Source organism: Micropterus salmoides, unplaced genomic scaffold, assembly GCF_014851395.1.
Source record: "Micropterus salmoides isolate LMB-PRFRI ecotype aquatic unplaced genomic scaffold, ASM1485139v1 Ms_hic_scaffold_15, whole genome shotgun sequence".
NCBI lineage: Eukaryota > Metazoa > Chordata > Actinopteri > Centrarchiformes > Centrarchidae > Micropterus > Micropterus salmoides.
This window is the reverse complement of record NW_024040596.1, coordinates 31,379,102-31,399,840: the sequence shown is the minus strand read 5'-3', so window position 1 is coordinate 31,399,840 and position 20,739 is coordinate 31,379,102. Positions and strand designations below refer to the sequence as shown.

Sequence of the window (20,739 nt, the reverse complement as noted above, 5' to 3'; positions counted from 1 at the left end):
GATGTTTGGTGGTTGTTATGTTGACCTGCATGAGTGTCAGCATTAGAAACCTGAGTGGAGAGGTCTGCAGGTGGCATAGGGGCAGGCGACCTCACCTATCTATCTTTCCTGTGTTTGCCAAGTGAGCAGAGTGTGGGACAGCAGTTGGTGAGTCTGTCATTGTGTGTGTGCGAATTCATTGTATGTACCCGTGTGCGTGTGTGTGCGTGCTGCCAGGAAAGACAGCCTACCAGCATACGGATCACATTGACTGAAAGATAGGAAGGAAGAAAGTTAAGAAGAGCAAAGCCTGGAAATCTTCAAAATGAGAGGGCCTGCTTTGATGTGTGTTTGCATTCCTTTCAGTGTTGGTGAAAGGGGAGCTGTTGAACGGTAGTGGAGGAGAGGAACACTTGAAACTGACCGAGGCGCTAAGAAAAACACACATCAGGTCTCATAACAAAAGTGCTGCGAGTCTGAGATGGAGGGTGTTGAAGCTAACTTAAAGACAGGAAGAAAGAAGAAAAGACCAGGCAGAGAGACTGTTCTCTTCAAAGCAGAGAAAATCTGCTAATTGAGCAAGATGAGTACTGACCTGAACTATAAATTCAGTGAAGTGATTATTCTGACTTTCTTGTTTCAAGATATTTGCATTTTCTAAGAAAAAAACCCTCACAAACTAGTGATCCTGTGTTTATCTGAATCCCTTATGATTTTAAGACTGAATAAAGAGAGAATAAAACAGTGACTTTTACCCTCAGTCTTTTTCCTGTGCCTCAAGGGGCAGGTGTGGATGGTCCGTCAGAGCGATGGCTGCTGGTGTAAAATCAAGATGTACAATCTCTGCTATAAACTGTACTCTGCTCTGTTAATATTTGCCATCCTATTCTACACTAACCCAGCTAAATAAAACAGTAAGCTTTTCTGCTACATATTTTAGCTATGAATCATTAAATATAACAATGTGAAATTGAGCCAGAACATATTCATAGTCTTCCCAGTGTGGGAAGAATGAGTTTGAAAGCAGCACTGAAGAATTTGTTGAATTTATTAAATAGAAGATGGTTTTGGACTAGGCAAAAAACAAACACGCAGACACAGATTCTTCACCAAACCTCACTTTGACTGTTTGTAAGACAATAAGACTTTTGTCAATGGAAAGTTACTAGTTTTGTGGCTCTGTGGCAGGAAGGAACAAGAACAAAGCAGCCTCACTGTAAAACGTAGGGTTAAGGTTTCGGATATGGTTAGTCTAGCCTTACAAAAACAGCTTTGCATTGAAATGAACTAAATAAATCATTTAAAGCAGTAATCTGTAAGATTATTATTGGATGTTGCTGCTAGACAGACATTGCTATGGTGTCTTTGCTCTGCACCTCTCAGAAATAATTTGGAAATCAAACAATAAAGCCAGCCCTGCCCTGGGGCGTTGTTTCCCTCAATTTCAAAAGTTGTACGTTTTGAGGTCTGTGACCAGTCTTCAAAAAAACAAGTTTTTATGACGTAGGTAGAGGTTAAAGAGGTGATTTGTCAGGCATAATGTAAAATGGAAGATTTATTTATGCAGCATTTTTTTTGCAAAAGGAGAAATCATCATCTGATTTCTTGGGAGTTTGGTGACTGTGTGTGCTGTAAGTGGGGGTAATTCTACCCTGCTATCTGAAGTCCCCAGCCTGTGGTCACATGGCACTAGAGGGTGGGGTAAGGAGAGGGTGGGGGAGAGGGGCTTACCCTGTTCGTGCCGCAACGGGCTGCCCAGCCAACCAGAAGATGAGAAAAGAAGTGCACCCTTGTTGTTTGTTCGCCTTTGGCCCCTGCCATCTGTCCTCTTGGTTCCTGACACCTGTACCAGCCTGTCAGAGCTGGGTTTCACTGTCATCGGGGGCAATGCGGGTCTGGCCTGTAGGGAGACACCGGGTAGGGGGGGTAATGTAGCAGCTCACAGAATTAAGGTGTGGGTGTGTGGTTGTGTGTGTGTGTGTGTGCTTAGGGTGAATTTGGGGCCACCTTTTGAGAAATGAACTCAAATCTATCAGTTTGACTTGGACAGTTTTTATATCTAACAGTCAACCCTAAGCTGCACCTGCTGATTTTTAGGCAAATGACCTTTACAGGTGCTTGTACCCCAAACCTCTCTTCATCAAGGTATTGGCTCGAGGTTCAGAGGCTATTGGAAAGCAAATAGTTGGCATGCTGTAAAAGCATGGAAACAGCTATTAATGTGGTGCCAGATGTTCATCAGACGGTAATGTTAAGGGGAGGATCCTCAGTTATTTTTAAGGGGTAGGCTTCTTGAAAGGCAAATTGTGTTGCTGTGAGCACTGGCGTGTTCATGGGCACCTCTTATCTGGGCCGAGAGGGTTCGCTTCCAAAAAAGAGCCTGTTTCCTGGCTCTTTTTTGAATAAGATAAAAGCCCATTAAAGAGCACATTAAATTCTATCACAAAGGTTATGTCAGAGTGACGGAGTTCTCCAAGACAAGACTCGAGGACGTTTTGGCACCAGGAAAAAAAGAAACAGATGCAGCCTAAACCTGTTAGTCACCCACCTCTAATCGGCTTACATTGGCTCGGTGACAGGCGACTGGCACCTCTGAAGGGTCACAGACATGGCTGCTAATACACACACCTCACAATAAAGGATGACATGTTGGATATCCACATGAAACCAAACAGCACTTCACACATTTGTCTAGTGGTAACCAGATCACTGAACAATTACTCTTTCCTTTGAATGACAGTATCATTCTCAGCACTCATAATTATGTATTTGCGTTCACACATTCTCTCACGCTGTAGTAACGCAAAGATTGTTTTCATATGTTCCTCTGATCCTTTACATTTGTGGTCTCTCGTACAGCCAAAAATCACATTTGTTTGGTGAAAATGAATTTCCGGATCGCTGTTTCAGGTTGTTGTTTGTGTCCTTTGGGCACAGGTCAAGTCATAAACACTTTTGTTTTATAAAACTTGAGACTGCAAAATTGTTTCTTCGGTATGTTCGTGTAAAGTTTTAATCGACTGACTTCCCACAGCTGCCAACAGGTGTGAGGAGTGAACTGTGCTTCATTGGGGTGCTCCAAAGCTTTCAGATGCATAGTACAATGTGCGTTTTTCACTTTTCCAAAAATGGAAAGATTTCCTGTCCCTGCACCTGTGAAATATGACATCATGCCCTCTGATTACATCCAGTTGCTCGGTCTTGCCGTAATGTCATCTCAGCATTCTGTCAAAGCACACAGACATTTTCTCGCCAGTGTCTGAAAACAGGTGGAAAAGCGATAACCACATGTGTGCTAGAGAGTGTGGAATGACTTCTCCCTCCCAGGCTGGGACTGGGTCTTGTTTGTTCTGGCCAGAGGATGATCTTGTAGGTCCCACCAAGTCAAACAAGTGGCACGTTGCCAAGTCATCGAGCCATTCACACAGACATGAGGAGGTATTGACACAGTGAGTCCGGCTAAAACCTCAGCGCAAAGGGCCACTCACATTTACAATTGGAACAGAAGAGCACTGTCAACTCATGTCATCCAACTGAGAAACTTGTGTGTGTGTGTTTAGAGCCTGACCTAACATTAGTTACACTGACAACAAATACATACACACCGATGGAGAAATCACATCGTAAACATTGTAACACACTTTTGGTAACTACATTTAAAAAAGGGATCATTTCATTCTCTGGCTTCCTAGATGGTCTGTAAAATATTTTTAAAATGGTATATTTATATTACCCCGTGACCCGACCCCAGATAAGCGGATGAAGATGGATGGATGGATATTTATATTAAATGAGAAGGAGAGAAATGTGTGATGTTGCAAAATGGCGTACAATTCATTTTGCATATTACCACAGTGTTTTTCAGGATGCCTTTCTGAAGGCAAGCCTGTGTCAGGAGTATGAGCAGTTTTGTGGCTAAAAAGCAAGACTTTTAATAAAAATTCTGATTCTAAGAAAGTTTTTATTGTTAGCCAAACTCTTTATCACAAAAATCTTTAAATAACACAGTATTAGATTCTTATTTAAAAGTCTAAAACTCCTTTTTTAGACTGAATGAAAAAGCTTATGTTCCAAGGCTGGTTTATCTTTTTATTTTAAATATGCATTTTTACAAATGTAACTAATGCAATATTAAATCTATCAAGTGTGATTTTAAATGAGTTGTTTTTGTACCTCTGGAACAGAACCACTTTGGCTCTCTAAAGCGTTGCTCTTTGTTCAGCCATGTTGGCAATCACTGCTACTGATAACTATTCATTTCTCACTCAAATTGCTTCAAATTATCCTCTATTTTTGCTGCTTGAAATTTAAAATGTATTACTCCATTTACACCACAGGATTTTTTTTCTTTTTTGCACGGCCACAGCCAATATTAAATACTGTACCTAAGATTAGTGTCTCTCATGCCTCTCCAGGTTGTGACGGAAATTGAAAAGCAGCATGGAGACTTCAGTTCCAACTGCCACTGAGAAGAAGGAGTGTAAGGGTTCAGGTCTGGATGGAAGCAGCTTCTCAGAAATCCCAAAGAAGCCCTCGCCCACCACTCTGACCAGAGGTAAAGCTATTTTCCATTGCTCTTTTTTCATTTACTCTTTATACTAGATACTTGACATAGGGTGGACATGCATTAGGTATAAAAAAGTTTGTAAGTTAATTTAGAAATTTGGAGAGAAACCAGCAGCACTTCAGCTCTGTTCATTTCAAACGCTAGGATAATATAGCATTCCTGTATCCTTTTGTTTTTCTGTAGGATCATCTACTCTGTACTATACTGAAACATTATGACTACTCACATAAGTAACTGGGTGGCACATGAAAAGAGTTAGACCAAGAGATGGGGTTTCAGAGATGTCAGAGAATGGGTGATGAAAAAATGTTATAATGAGGTCGAAAGACCTTGTTCTCACCTCCCGAGTGTAAATTTCATGAATTACTAAAAACGGCTGGCATAGCAGTGGACAACATGGTGTATCAGAGGCCTTGGATAAAGGCTGGGAGGAGGGAAGCACCTTTGAAATGCTAAGAAGATGTCGTATGATATTGTGGCATTAGCCGTATTTCTGCTTAATGATGGGCTTGGTGGCCTGCCACGAGAGGAGCCATGAGCATTAATTGTTTAGGGATGCAGGGTGAGAAACTAGGACGTTTCAGTGCGCCCTCGCTGGCACCTCCACAAAGAGGGCACATGTTTTTCAAACCAGCAAAGAAGAAAATATTGTGCTTGCCATGATATGAATTATTCAGTTATTTACACACTTATGACCATTGTGTGTCATGTAGCATGCTCATAACCTTGCACCACTGAAAGAAGTAGTCTTCACCCATCACGGATTATTTGTGCTCATGAGGCTAACACCGAGGGTGCAGGGTGAGCAAAATCCCCACTATAAAGGGGCCATGATTAAAAGATGAGAGCTCATGTTTTCATTAGTGCCTGTGTGAAGATAACTCCTCACAATGAGGTTTGAGGACGTTGTTTGGGCCTCTGGGGTATCCAGGGTTATAAATTACTAACGCCTGCTGGTCGAGGCAGCTGATGGACACTGAAACCCCTCAGGAACACACACTGGCATCATCTGCTGGCATCATCTGAGGGGCCACTGCAGGAACATATCATTCAAGTAGTTGTACTGTTTAATGACGGGCCTGGTGGCCTGCCATCACAAAGCTCACTTTGTCACACAGGGGAAGAGTAAAAGTAGGACATTAGGATGTCATTAGATAGTTAAGCTTTGCCTTTATTTTCAATTTCATTTTTCCTTCATTTTCTTTGAACCTGTTCTTAATTTAGTGTGCAAGTGGAAACAAAAATATGGGGCAAATGAGAATAAATAAAGTAGCTTGGAAATATTCTTTGCAAGATGTCAACTGGCTTACTTAAAGGTCCTCCTCTTTTATTCAGCGTTCTTGCATTTGAAATAGATTTGCAGAGGACTCCAAACCATACAGACTACATTATAGTTTTTTAAACTTGAAAATGAAACCGCTCACTACAATAGTGTAATTTAAGCAGAAACATCCTGAGAACATCTTGTTCACCGTAATGCCTTGTGTCAGCTGGCCACGATTCTCATAACTTGTTTCATGAGAGCTCACTTCGCTTGTGTTTCAAGACATGCCTGAGCGTGAAGACATAATGGAAGTGTGTCTGGTCATTAATGCAGGGTGTGTGTCAGGGTCCAAGGGGAAGTACAGGGAAGGGGGTAGAGGCCAAGGATGCTGGTCATGTCAGGTTTAGTCCATATGATAGGAATCAGACTTATTTCTCTGAGCCTTGTTAATGGTTTTAAATGGGCACCCACATTTTGTGTGACAACCTGCATCTGTCTCGCGGCTACAGGGCGTGCTTCCACAGGCTCGGCCCTTGGAACCTGACTCCCAGCCCCAAGGATTTACGAGTCTGTGTTGGCTTATGCCTTACCATGACAGAGTAACATGTGTTCAGATTAGGTGCCCGTTACCAGGACTGTAAAACATCTCATGGTTTCAAAGGAATACCTGTGATTGATGCATCCCCTCCTCCCTACTCCACTCCAAAGACTAGCATATGGGCGCTCAGATGGGCTGTATTTTGCTGCCTTCCTCTGGCCTCGATTGAGGAAGAGCGACAGTTTCAAACACAGATCTGCCAACTTGTTGTTTTACGGCTCTTATTATATTCAGAGAAAGTTTGCCAAAGAGAATTTTTCCATCATCCCTCACTTTTGTGTTGACTGTACGAGGCCAGTGGAGCAGACAAGCTCAGTAACACTCTGATTATTTCTGCCTAACCAGTGTGTTATATTCATCCTTCTTAGAGTTTAGCTCCTCCTGACAGAGATTGATGTTCTTCAGCATAAAAAACACATTGTCCACATATAATTATTCACAGCTTTGATGTATCTAAGGGGGATGCCAATGAGAGGCACGGCCAAAAAAAACGTCCTTACCTATATCAACACTCTCACATGTACTCAAAGAAAAATATAGCATTAAATCAGTTTTTCCACCACAAAATGGATCAGCTGCAAGTCTGACTCGGAGTGGTCACTGTAGCGCCGATGGAAGAAAAGGAGGAGTCTGGTATAATTCCTCTTGCAGGGAGCAGAGCGTGGCTTTGTGATAAAGAGCTGTGTATTAATCATGGCTATCATGGGTAAGTCTTAGATGGTGCTAGAGTCTGAGGGGTCTCCACTGGGGTCTCCGCACTGGTCATAGCCCCCTCCCCGCTCTGGTCCCAGAGAAAAATAGACCCCCGCCTCTCCCAGCTCCTACCCTGTCTACAGGCCTACTCCAAAGGGACAGCCACTAATCTCCCTGAGAAAGATATTTCTGCCTTTCTTTCTGTGCTCCTAAATGAGGCTCTTACGCTGCTGTGGTTCCACAGGCTGAGAGGTGGAGGGGTGGGGGATCAGTGGCCAGGGTTATGCAGGGATGACCTCATTCATGCCAGACCCCTGTGCCCCCTTTTGGTTTAACTCCTTGGTCAGACAATTCATCAAAAAAATCAAAAACTTATCTAAAAAAGAAAAATGCAGTTCTTTACAATGACCATTCCGTAATGAGTAAATAATTGTTTGACCAAGGCACACAAACTTGTGTGTTAAGTGTGCAGCACAATGCAACTTTTCTTTCTTATCTTTTCTATTTAAAGAAATGCTGTAGATTAAGTTACAAGGCTGTACATACAAGAAACACCTCCCCTGGCTCCTAAAGCCTCCAAACATGTCATGGATTTCATTTTTAACAGCCCAAAGTACATATTCGTATCACCAGTGTTGAGAAAGAATCAGCTCTATCAGGTGTCATCTACAGTAACATTTTGAAACAGTATATCAATAATGCCTTTCCTGACACTTGAGAAGACCTGCAAGCAACAAGCTTACAGGAAGGCCTATTGACCAAGTCCCAAAGTTGTTTATTTTCCTGTCAGGGTCTATAGCCATACACTATCAGGAACTCGCTGCTGTCCTCCAAGAATGACTTCAAGAGAGACCGATATTGTTTCTGTCCCGGAATGACTTTCAATTTATGGCTTTCTATTTACCAACTCATAGCTTTATCATCTGCAGAGTCATTTTACACCTAAATTTTGTGCCCGATATGTCCAGTATGTGGAACTTGGGACTTATCCACACATCTATTGCAACATTACATCCATTTTTTTTAATCACAGCCTGCTTGAAGAAAATGCTTGAATACCTAACTAATTCATAAAGCTTTTATAAACAGTTAACTTGATTGCTTTTCAAGTCACCCCTCAACTCCCCTCCCAGCTTCCATCCTCACATCCCTTTCTGTCTATCTTATCTCTTTCTTATCTAGAGCTTCATTTTGTTGACTGGCTGGCCAAAAACTAGATTTAAAGATTAGATGCTAAGTGAAATCTTATTTTTCCATTGTGTTTGTTGGCCTTACTGATTGCTGTGTACAAGGAAAAAACACAGGTTTATGAGACTTGAGTATTCGCTGAAGCTGCTGCCTTCATCATCACTCATGTCGTGGCGTTCTCATCAGAAGTGCTGGCCTACATAGTGACAGAAGGGAACTGCAGTAGGGGCCAGTGTGGTTCTCCACCAGTGATTGGTAGCAATTGTTCACTAGGCTTTTAGAGACTAATATACAGTATATACATGTATTATCATTACTTTTATTTAAAACTAAATTATACATAAGCTCCCTGGATTCGTTTTTATGTTTACTTGAAATAAGTGAGAAAAGAAATCCCACACTGAATCCAACCATAGAGTTCAGAGGAATTCTTAACAAGTTGAAAGCACTATAGAGACATGTCTTCCTAGTTTTGAAAGAGAATATCTCAAGACAAATGTTTATTTTAGTGAATGCTTAGAAGGCAGTCATAAAGGCAAATATTAAGCAGCCTAGTCTTCAAATTGTATTTTCCAAGACAATGCCTAGTATGTTAACTGAATGGAGTACTGACAGCCTTCGGAAGGTCTCTAATGTGGTTATGAAACATAAATCAGGCTCAAATGAGAGGACATTTCTGATATTGGTTGTTTCACTGGAACGCTCTGCCTTTGCTTCAAAGCCTCCAGAGTTAAAAAAGCAACGTGGTATGCTTTGGGCAATGTCTGCGAATATAAATCTCTCTGTACCAGAGGCGTCTACACACCCAGGGCCCAAAGACAACATGTTACATTCCTCGCCGTTTACAAGCAGTAGGAGAGGAGGTGGAGGCAATATATGGATGCTTTAGGGGATTAACCAACACCCCGTCAGCCAGCTTTCTCTCCCTATTCCTTGCGTTGCTCCCTTCTCCCTTGCTTGTACTTCCTTTTTTCTTTTTGTGCTACGTCCTCTCTTAAACAGAAAGCTCTTTCCCAGCATGCAGAGTGTAATCCATGCCCCTGACTCCAATACACTTCCTGCCTGTTTTGTTTGTTGGACTGATGGGAATCAGCCCAATGAGGTGCCTAGCTCTCTCCTCCTCTCTAAGGTGTCGCCTCAGGCAACCACTTTCTTTTGACAGGAAGACGCCCCGTGTTATTAAAGAACTTGTTGAAAGTCCGTGTCCATGCATTTCTATGCTGTGAACTCTCAATCTCCCTGACCCAGTGTAACCCTCGAAATCCATAAGGCTTGAGCCACCAGTCTACCAGCCTTGACTACTTTCATCCGCTAATGTAGCCCTAACACTCACAGTTCAAGTGAAGCAAAATAAACATCCAAGGAGTTTAGACGTGGTAAAACAAAAATGTGTGCTAGCTGTAAACACGGGCGGGAGGCGCTTATGTAAACAGGCCCAGTTCCTATGGCTGAGTTGGTCTAGAGGCGGACAGTCTGTGGTCACGCTCTTCCGGTTCGTATCCCCTCAACCCCTCCCACACCACCACCACCCCCCTCCCATCGCCTGCAGACACAGCTGTGGTCAGCCCCCATAGAAGCGCTGCTGGAGGAAAAGAATCAATCCCAGTCCTGCATGGAGCAAAAAAGCCCACTCACCCATGATGAGAAGTGCATGTCTGCAGTTACTCAGGCATCAGTCGAGAATATATAAAACGATAAACGACCTCACAAAGTTTAAATCAACATGTATTTCTCAAGGGAGGACGTTAGTGTGTTTTAAATTATCCAGACTTCTACTTTTAAGTTGACCAACCGCAGGTCAGTTGTGTCCCAGGCCGGGTATGCAAATGGATAGTAGGTGTCATTACAATTAATGCCTGGTGTAACTGTGTGTAGCTGCCCCAGGAAACAAGACGAGGACATAGATTTTTGCCATCAGTGAAATTCCTCCTGAGGGAAACGCTGCTTCTTGTAATTACAGATCTAAGGTTTCACCGCCGCTGCTCTCCAGCCTCTGCTAGCATTTAGCAATTAGCCTAATCACTGAGAGCTCTGAGGCCCATAGAGCCTGGCTTGTTCATACATATCACCAGCCAGCCAGTGTAAGTGAAATGAACTGAGTTCAAACGTTTAAAGAAAATGCTTGTGGCCAGAAACAATACTAAACCATCCTGCCTAGTCAGCAGCTAAGTTTATAGCGGAGGCGGAGGAATTCCATAAACATTTATGAAAAAATAAACTTTGACAGTATATTTTTATGGTCACATCCCCAGGAGGGTGAATCTTTCTCCAGACGGGAGTGTGCGTCTGTGACACCGGCCTTCCCTCATTTCAAGGCCAGGACGCAGAGGAGTCGCAGTAAACCAGCAAAATAAGCAGATGAGGTTGCCTAAGTAAATAGAGTGGACACAGGTATAGCAAACGAAATCTGTCCCTGCCCACATTTCACTGGCAATTTGCTAGCATGTCCTAAATACAGGATCCGAAAGGAAAACCTGAAAAGTTTCCAGCTTGTTGTCATTTCTGCTTCCTTTTTGCAGTTTGTTATTACATTTTTTCTATTACAATATTTAGGGACAAATAATACTACATTTTAAAGATTAAAAGCATTTCTTGACAAATAACATCACATTGAGGTATGGGAGTCTTTGTTATCACTGAGAGATTGCTAGGGTTTATGTTCATGAGAAACATTTTTTATTATTAGTGAGCTTTCGAGGTGACTGTAGGTGTAGTTTTTAAAATTGGAGAGAGCCGAGCTAGCTGTTCCAGCCTGCCTCCAGTCTGCTCTCCATTTCTGTGCCTAAGATATAGAATTCTCTCACTCTTGGAAAGTAAGCAAAAAAAATTCTAAAATGCCCAGTTATTCCCGTAAGTTCTTCCCACTCGTATAGCACTCGTCCACACTTAGGAGCCTATTTAACTGACATTTTTTTGAGAGACAAAAAAGTCTCAACTCAAAGGTCCACTTACTAGCTTTCCAGGACCTTTCAACCACATCCCACGGTCTTCAGTGAATGGAGCTAGCTCAGTTGTCAGGTGCACTTGTTATCACGTGATCAACGTATCACATCTATGTCACCTAATGAAGACGTGTGATTGTAAGACTGTAGTTGCAAGCTCTGTTAAGCTAGTAAGTTGACTTTGAGTGGAATTTATTCAGTCAGACAGAATAGAATAGAATAGAGAAGGAATTCCGTTTAGAGTCTGATTTTCCTGCACTGTTCCTCTTCTACTCTCAGATAAAAAAGGATTTTCTGCCATAAGCATCCATTTGCTGCAGTGTCATATTCTTTGTGAGAAAGTGCTTTGGGACTGTGGTACTATTACACTGCTCTGTAATCACAGCAAAGCCTGTCATAAGGCGATTGCATGGTTGTCATGGTCCCTCGAAAAAAAAGCAAACAAAATGCTACCATATGGAAAACTGATTTGTAATGTCGTTCATCTTACAGCTGCAGGAAATATGTCGGGAGAAACTGGAATAAAGACAGTCGTTCGGTAACAGCTGGGTAGCGACAGATGATTGAGTGCTATCCCTGGCTGGGGTTGGCAGGGAAGGTTTTTTTGGTATGAAAGAAGCTACTACGTTTCTAGAAAAAGGAGATTTGAATCTTAAATTATCCTCATTTCAACTTTACCCAAACATGTAACATCTAACATTTGCCCCCATCAGCTCAGATGGCCTCAGTACAAGTCAAATCCATGAAGGTGGTGGTAAATATACATATATAAAGGAGTTCTTGCAAAATAAAAAACACAGTTAGGTGAATAATGTGTCATTATGATTTTTTTTGTTTTTGTGATGACCCTTTAAACCAGGAAGGATGATGTTTTGGTCCAGTTGCAGATGAACAATGAATTTGTTTGACTTTCATGCCTATAATGTTCAAAGTCATTCATTCAAAGAAACCAGCGATGCAAATACCCTAAATCCCTTTTCTGTCAAATAAACATCCCCAACTGCTGAAATAAAGTTTAGCTCTACGAAGATATAATTACACTCCTCATTTTGCGATTACTGCAACAAGGTTCATCGCTTTGCTTTGGTTTCCATTACGTAAGTGGAAGGAGGCGGCTGTCTAATAAACAGTCTACGAATGAACAGGGTTTGTTGAATGAAAACCTGTGTGTGTTGGCATAGCGTGTAAGCCTGTTGTGTTTTGTTTGCCAGGTGATTTCCCCAACGGTGTTAGCTAAGCCTGAGAAATTTTGGCTCTGGCTTCAAAGAGCAGCGGGGTCGTCCCCTGGCAGCAGCGTATACAGACATGTTCACGGAAAGACATGGATCTGACGTGCACAGGACTGCAATCAGGCCGTTTGTCAGCCTGACCACCATCATCATACATTTTGTATACATTACATACATTGAGTTTTTCCATTCATTTGTAAAAGTTCTTTCAGAAGGAGACAAAATTATTGTCTCAGCACAGTAATACTTCACTTGAAAAGAAAACCATATATTATTCCACTATTCCATACTTGTCCCCCTTGTTTTTTTATCAATGTATATTGAATACTTTTGGTGTTTCGACTGTTAGTTGAAAACAGAACAGAACAGACAAAATGAGGACACTCTGGCTTTTGGAAAATGACTTGGTAATTTTCAGATTAGAGTTTCAGATGGGCATATTTTAGAACTGATTACTTAACTAAACTAACATTAGTTTCAGCCATATAATTACATTCACCATGGATCCAGTAATACCCTCTAGTGCATCCACACTAAAGCTGTATTTATATTTGACGCAAAGGGTTAACCTTGGCCTCAGAAACCTATGGTGTACAGTGGGTTTAGATTTATAATTCAGTGTTAAATTTTACCTGATAGCTCTACCGCAGGACTAAATGGAGGTACTGTATGCCATCCAGCCATATTGTGCTTTAATTATATTCCACACTGTAACTGTCTTTACATTCTTTCATTTACTTTGTGATACAATTGACTGTGTGAAGGCCCTTAAAACGAGACTGTTACTGTTAATGTGCAGCCCCCAATTAAGTTCTATCATTCACTATGCAGCTACACCCTAACCCCAATGCACAACCATATCTCCAGCTTAATCAGGTGACATTTGAAAACTCATCTTTTCCTTTAGATGTTGCCCTTCCATCCACAGTAAGATGATGTTTTTTTCAACCAGCTGAGACTCGGTCTGTCCCATTCTTTACCAGATGTTGGCTGTGATGCAACGTTTTGTTGTTCGCTGACCGAAAGAAGAGGAAGAAAAATACATAATTATCTTCCTATTGTTGAGGCCTGTCAGTGTGGACAGCGAGCTTGATGAGCAATCCTGAAAGTCCGAGTGTGGATGGAATTTTCAAATATAGCCAGCTTAGTGTGGATGTATAGTCAGAAAATCACCTCTTGATCCCTGTGGCTTAACGCAGCCTGTCTCCAGATTGTTGTCTTATCAGAGATTATAAGGTTGGCATCAACTGTCATGGCATGTTGTGGCATGGTGCTTCTTCAGTAAACACATTCACGTTATTTCAATCCTAAATGCACAGCATACCTCCCAAGGGTACTTTTTAAAAAGCTTAAACACTTGGGAGATATCTTGGTCATTTGTACATTTTGCAATCATATCTACTTGTCGCCATGTTGACTTTATAAGAAATGCAAAAAGTGTAGTAGCATGTGCAGCTCAGCTAAAACTAATGAAAGACACATTTTCTAAACATGTGTACTGGCAAGTGTTTGTGTGTGTGTGTGTGTGTGTGTGTGCTTTTTGCATGAGTGTAGTACACATTCTCTGAGTGTTAGCTTTGGCAAAACAGGTTTGAGATCCTTAAGTGATAGAGGTACTGTAAATCCTCTTTATTCAGCAGAGTTGTAGTCTTAGAGAGAATCTGGCCCATCTGAAATTCCCACGGAACAAAGAGGAAGGTGGGGGGAGGGAGGAAGGGGTGACAGAGAGAGAGAGGGTATTCAGCTGAAGAAGGGGTATTGTTTACATATCAAGACACTTCCTCTTACTCCCAGGAAAAGCAGTAATTTACCTGGCAAGGTTTTACTGTTTAATTTCTCCATTGTGCAGGGGGATAACCCCTTAATTATAGAGGAGGAAGTAGCCCTAAGCCCCGGACAGAGGGCGAGGGCTCACAGAGAGCCTCAGTGAGTTTTGGACCCCCTCTTCTCCAGCCTCGATCTGAATTTCTCACTCCCTCTTTGCTGTGGCCATTTTGCCTGTTCATTAGCACTTGTGGGGTGTCTGGGTGCTTGCCAATTAGTGCTCCGCTCCAAATAATATTTCCTTCCATGAGACCAGTCCAGCTGTACTGGTGGAGACTTCTAGGCGTCTGAGGCTCAAAGATGAGGGGTGAGGGGGGTTGGCACAAGCTGCCAAAACCCTGGGGACCGTTGCTCTTACAGACTGGAAATGACTTGATAAAAGCATCCAACTTTTAGAATATTTAATGCAAAAGAAATCTCATAACAACTTTGGTAATTAACATGGAGACTGGATACTTGCACAGTAAGCAATGACAGACATTAGAAAATATTAGCCTAATATTGAAGTTATAAATGCTCCAAGAAGTACATAGGGTTAAATATATAGATGCTGCAAAAGTGTCAAACAATAAGTTTTTAAGTTGTGTATTCAGAAATGCACTTCAAGTTGAAGTAGCAAATGCCAAAAACCTGAAAAGATGTTCATATTTCTTGAAATGTTCACTAATTTAAGTGTATTCTGGAAACAAGTTGGGTTTTAAGGCAGGTGATATTATCTCAAACAAATTAAAGCTGAAACAATTGTTAGATTTATCAATTTGTCAATTTAAAGGAAATTAATTAGCAACTATTTTCATAATTTAAGACATTTTTTATCAAAAAATGCAAAATGTAAATGCTCTGTGTTTGTTTAGCGCCTTTGTAGTCTTTGCCACCACTCAAAGTGCTTATACACTACATCGCATTCACCCATTCATACACTAATGTGGAGAGGCTCAGCCAACTGCACATCAGAAAGGAAATAACGTTCATACGCATTTACACACAAATGAGGTTCAGTATCTTGCCCAAGGACACTTCAACATGCAGTTTGGGGAAGCCGGGTATTGAACCACTGACCGTCTGGTTAGAGGATGACCCTTCTCCTCTACCAAGCTTAATTGTGAGCATTTGCGGCTGTGATGTGCTGTCTGGTCATAAACTACATCTGTCCGGGTTCTGGACTGTTGGTTGTACATAACAAGCAATTTGAACATGTTACTTTGGCCTCATTGGAATTGTGATGGGAACTCTTTATTATTTTCTGACATTTTGTGGACCACAGAATTATTCAAGAAAGTAATGTGCAGATTATTTATTTTTATTGAATCAGGTCAATCAAGGACATTTGTTGTTGCTCGTTACGGCTGTGTGTGTTTCCCTGTGCTGTGTCCATGTTCTTTTCTGTCCTCTAGTTCTGCTCCGGGAGTCCCGCTAATTGCTGAACGAGGTCCACCTGGCCTTGGAAGGTGGTCTTTGAAAGCTCCTGTGCAAGCATCAAAAGGGAGGCTTTTTGATTTGGGACTGCTGGTCTTGCTGCCTCTCAGCCGGGGATTTTTGTGTTCTGTCTTTGTGGTTTTGGTATTCTTGATTTGTTGTGTTATGTTAATAAATTCCCTTGATTTGGTTGTTTTAAAGGTGTAAAGTTTGGGTCAGTGTTGGAGTGTTGTTCGCCCCATGTAGCCACCAAAGGTTGAGCCGTAACCAAAGCTTTGTTTAGTATCCTGAAAGGCATCTTATTGCGTTTATATATACTGACGAACACATGCAGGGGAAGCTTCAATAGAGCTGTTTTTACAGGTGTTAAGTTAAGTCAATACTAGACAGCCTGTGATTTTATGAAATGAGCTTTGTGCGTGTGTGTGTGTGTGTGCGTGTGTGTGTGTGAGGGCTCTGTGCAGTCCTTAAGTTAGTTGGTTGGTTCCATTCAGATGGAGTAACAATAATACAAGGTTTTCATTTTGGGTGACTCACCTCACCTCCACACAGCGGGACGATTAATAGGAAAAGCTTACAGAACTAGTTATGAATATTTATCAATAATTTCTTGCTGGTTTTTTTTGTGGTGGTAAATAGAGATTATTATTATTATTATTATTATTTGTGTTTCAGCTTACACACTGGCAAGCACTGACAATTTACGTTGTCCTTGCCACTCTTGAGTCTGCATTAGGAGAAGGAAGGGGGCGGGGGTTCTGTAGGCTTTGGTTGGAGAATGCTCCTGACAAATATTTTCCTTCATAAAATTATTGCTCAAAGAAACACCTCAGACCTAACTGAATTTAACTTTGGAGAGGAGACTGATTTCAGACACATTTAGGTCTAGAAGCCGGTTTCTACAAAGAATTTAATGCTAATAATTTATTGTTTCTTTAAAAGCTGCCAGTGCAGCACTATCCCTCCTTTGCTCTGTCCTCCACCCGTGCTTAATATAGACATGACCACAACTCTGATCTTTGTGAAAGACTAGCATCTTTACACTTATTAGCCTCTGTCTTTCTGTTCCACTCTCTAAACGTTCTCTCTCCTTCCTCCTGACTTCCCACACTGTACTGCCACACAGTTACTAGCACCATTAGGCTGTCATAACACGGCACATATAACCTGAGGTGATCCCAGGACTGAGTGAACCAAGCGTCCCTGGGGGCAAGGCGCTGTGGCAGCCAAACAGCATTACTACCTCATGGTCTGGGGTGATGGGTACCACATGTAAGCAGAGGCAACCGCTGGCCCTAATAGGAGCTGACAAGTGGCGGTCTGACGGGGAGATCAGATGGCTCGGGCTGGCTTATCGCTATAGAAACAGAGCTCTGTTTCTATAGGTCCTACGGCAGAGTGGTTTGCTTTCAAAAGACTTTTTGTACAGGAGAAACACTCACTCATGGCCCCCTTTCTTGTTGGTCTCCCCATCCTTCTAGACCTACACTGGCCTGGTAGACGCACATGCTGGATTTCATATGGTCCTTTAAATAATCCTTTTAATTAAGGGTCCTGTGAAGTAATGCTATGGAACTGTGTTTTTATGAGCGGGCCTCCGTTTGTTTATCTCGCACATGTATGCACATGTACAGTATGCATGTGCACACAGGTGACGCGTACCCAGTCCAGCCAATGGTTTCACACTATACCACTGATCTACAGGAGAGGGTAACATGCCAAGATATGCTGCAGTGCACCAACAAAATGCAGAAAAAATGTTTCATGAGGAAGGAAAGGTCTGTGAAACCCCTGAGTCTGTTAGACCACAAAAATACACACAATGCATTGTGGTGAGTAACACTGAATGTAAACATAACTTTTGTTTGTTTTTACAGTTTCAGCAAAACAATGCAGTATTTGGCTCTCCTTTAAGGGGAATTCTCAATTCCCCTCTCAATTTTATACATGAAAGTCTGTTTATAGGTCTTGGGGAGTACTTCTGCATATGTCAAAAGAGTTTTATAAAGCCTTTTATGTAGGGTGACCATATTTTGGTTCTCAAAAAGAGGACATGTCCGGGAAAAAGAGGATGTATGCTCACCCTATTTTATGGCTCCAGAGCGAGAGGAGTAAAATCTGATAAATTGCCTTAGAGTGATGTCACTTGAGTCAGCGTCGGTTAGCTAAAGACTACAAGTGTGAAAATGAAAAAGATCAGGAGGCGTGGAGTGAGGAGAAGTGAGCTTACCAGAGCTCTGTAGCCCGCTGCTCATCTTTGCTTGAAGCTAGCAGCTCCAGGCTACATTCACCGCTACTCGCGTAAAACATGCATTGTGGGTAGCGTAAGCATCAGGTTTTGAAAAGGAAAACAAATGCGTGGAATAAAAAAGGGCCTTATCTTACACCTGGGGCGAAGCGGCACACCACGCAGCGCAAATTGCTTGTTTCTGACCAATGCAGTTGTCATTTTAACACCCAGCACCCACATTGTGTAAGTAGCAAAGGTACTTGCGCCCATCTGTGTACCCATGGTAGTGTTGGTCTTAAAATGGGGTGTGGTTAGGCTTGTTGTCGCATTATTATGATGAGGCAAGATTGCACCATTGACAATTGTATGATTAACACACACTCAGGGATGCTAGCAGTCACAGTTGGGGGTATTGAGAGAAGATGACGTCATACTAAATGCTGCACGATATTCATAACTTATATCTAATAGTTACTAATAACAATTTGAGAACGTTTTACACAACAGCAGACAGCAAACTTGAACACCCACATACTGTACAACAAAGCAGCAACTAAACCATCAAAACCAGGGCAGACAACAGTGTCAGTAGGTTTAGAGAGATGGGAGGAAACTAGTGGGTGCATACTGGTAATACATTCTCTCTATGAAAATCTGTACTGGAGATAGCTGGAGCTGCCAAAATCAAACCAATTTTTGTTGGCTTTGCTGGAGTCATGATTCATTCCCCCTCTCCTAAACCACAGCATACAGTGCCACACTTCACATGTGAGCGCTTAATGTGGTGCATTTAAAGAGAAGATTAAGAATAATACAGTGGCAGCATGTGGCACCCTTTCCCCACGGAAAGAACAAGAGTTGGTTGATGAACATCACAACTCTGCCACATGTGGATCATTATCAACAGCCAGGCAGGACCTGTTAAAACTTCAATGTGCTCTTAGATTAGGGCTTTGAAGCAGGCCAAAGGGAAAATGCTTTCTAATCAAGACCTTGCAAAAACAAAAGCCACAATGCCTAAACTCTAAGAAGACAATCACCAACCTAAGGAGACAGATGGCTTGTTTGTTTCTATTGAAGGCCAAACCAAACTAAATATTGAAATAATTATATGTCTGTCTGTAGTCAGTTGTTTCTTTAGTACATAAAAGCTGAGCAACAATTCCCTTTGAGGATTCTTAGATGTCATACATTCAAAGAAGTATAAAACAACATTTTCTAGGTTAAAAAATTGGATTCCGTGCTGGAAACAGCCTGTAAAGAGAATTAACCAAAGTTTTTCTTTTTCTTTTTGAATTGAGTCAAGATAAGCATACAAGACTTTACCCTGGATTTGCTCTGGAGCCTAGAGTTTGGCATGAGTCCTTGTTGTAATTGTTTCACCATGTCACCACTCAATTGCACCGTCGCTAAGACTGAGATAGCATATGGAACCCCCATTTTTTTGGGCGTCGTATTTTCCAGAATGTCAAGGTTTGATGAAATCCCACTGTTATCATTACTGTACTGTACTGTAGTTTGAGTGAGAAACACTTAACTGACACTGTCTTCAATTTGCTCCCCAAATGTTTAATTTTGCATGTTGATGGAACTTTGGGCCTTGTAGTATGAAGTTTTAAAGCCAAACAAAGAAGTGCTGAATGCAAAATAGGTTAGTAACCTGAGGTTAGTAAACATGTTTAGCTCAGCATTGGCCATCTAACGTTAGCTTGCTTCATGCTTTAGCTACGACCTACGGGAGGTTAACTCCCACTGTTGTTTGTTATGAAAAGATGATGAGTGTTTGTTTGCATGCCAAACTTGCGGTGGTCGATTAACGTAATCATTTATGTTTATGTTGGCTGCAAACAGGTTACAGGTTTTATTGTTGATCGTGTAACGTTTCAGTTTTATTTAGTTAACATTACACTGGGTTTGAGAGTCTGGGGGATGTGTTGACTTACATAGTTAATAAGCTGTCATTAATTGCAGTGCACATTACATGGTTGTGCTCTGTAAGTGAAAACGCAGCACATAATACAAAATTCATTATAACCACAAGTGACTTCAGACGTGACTTGGACTCTAGCTCAGAGACTTGAGACTTGACTTGGACTCTAGCTCAGAGACTTGAGACGTGACTTGGACTCTAGCTCAGAGACTTGAGACTTGACTTGGACTCTAGCTCAAAGACTTGAGACTTGACTTGGACTCTAGCTCAGAGACTTGAGACTTGACTTGGACTCTAGCTCAGAGACTTGAGACTTGACTTGGACTCTAGCTCAGTGACTTGAGACTTGACTTGGACTCTAGCTCAGAGACTTGAGACTTGACTTGGACTCTAGCTCAAAGACTTGAGACGTGACTTGGACTCTAGCTCAGAGACTTGAGACTTGACTTGGACTCTAGCTCAGAGACTTGAGACTTGACTTGGACTCTAGCTCAGAGACTTGAGACGTGACTTGGACTCTAGCTCAGAGACTTGAGACTTGACTTGGACTCTAGCTCAGAGACTTGAGACTTGACTTGGACTCTAGCTCAAAGACTTGAGACTTGACTTGGACTCTAGCTCAGAGACTTGAGACTTGACTTGCACTCTAGCTCAGAGACTTGAGACGTGACTTGGACTCTAGCTCAAAGACTTGAGACTTGACTTGGACTCTAGCTCAAAGACTTGAGACTTGACTTGGACTCTAGCTCAAAGACTTGAGACTTGACTTGGACTCTAGCTCAGTGACTTGAGACTTGACTTGGACTCTTGCTCAGAGATTTGAGACTTGACTTGGACTCTAGCTCAGTGACTTGAGACTTGACTTGGACTCTAGCTCAG

General features: G+C 41.9%; 1 protein-coding gene across 2 annotated transcripts in view; it reads left to right on the top strand.

Annotated features, from left to right (window-relative positions):
* Nucleotides 1-20,739, top strand: part of gli2a (GLI family zinc finger 2a) — a 79,412-nt gene that overhangs the window by 11,585 nt on the left and 47,088 nt on the right. The window contains exon 2 of one of the 2 annotated variants that reach the window (XM_038719677.1): nt 4,395-4,534. In XM_038719677.1, the coding sequence (XP_038575605.1) occupies nt 4,420-4,534 (115 nt within the window). In that variant the 5' untranslated portion in view covers nt 4,395-4,419. Of the gene's footprint in view, nt 1-4,394; nt 4,535-20,739 lie in introns of those variants that run through there. The other variant, XM_038719678.1, reaches the window with a different exon arrangement.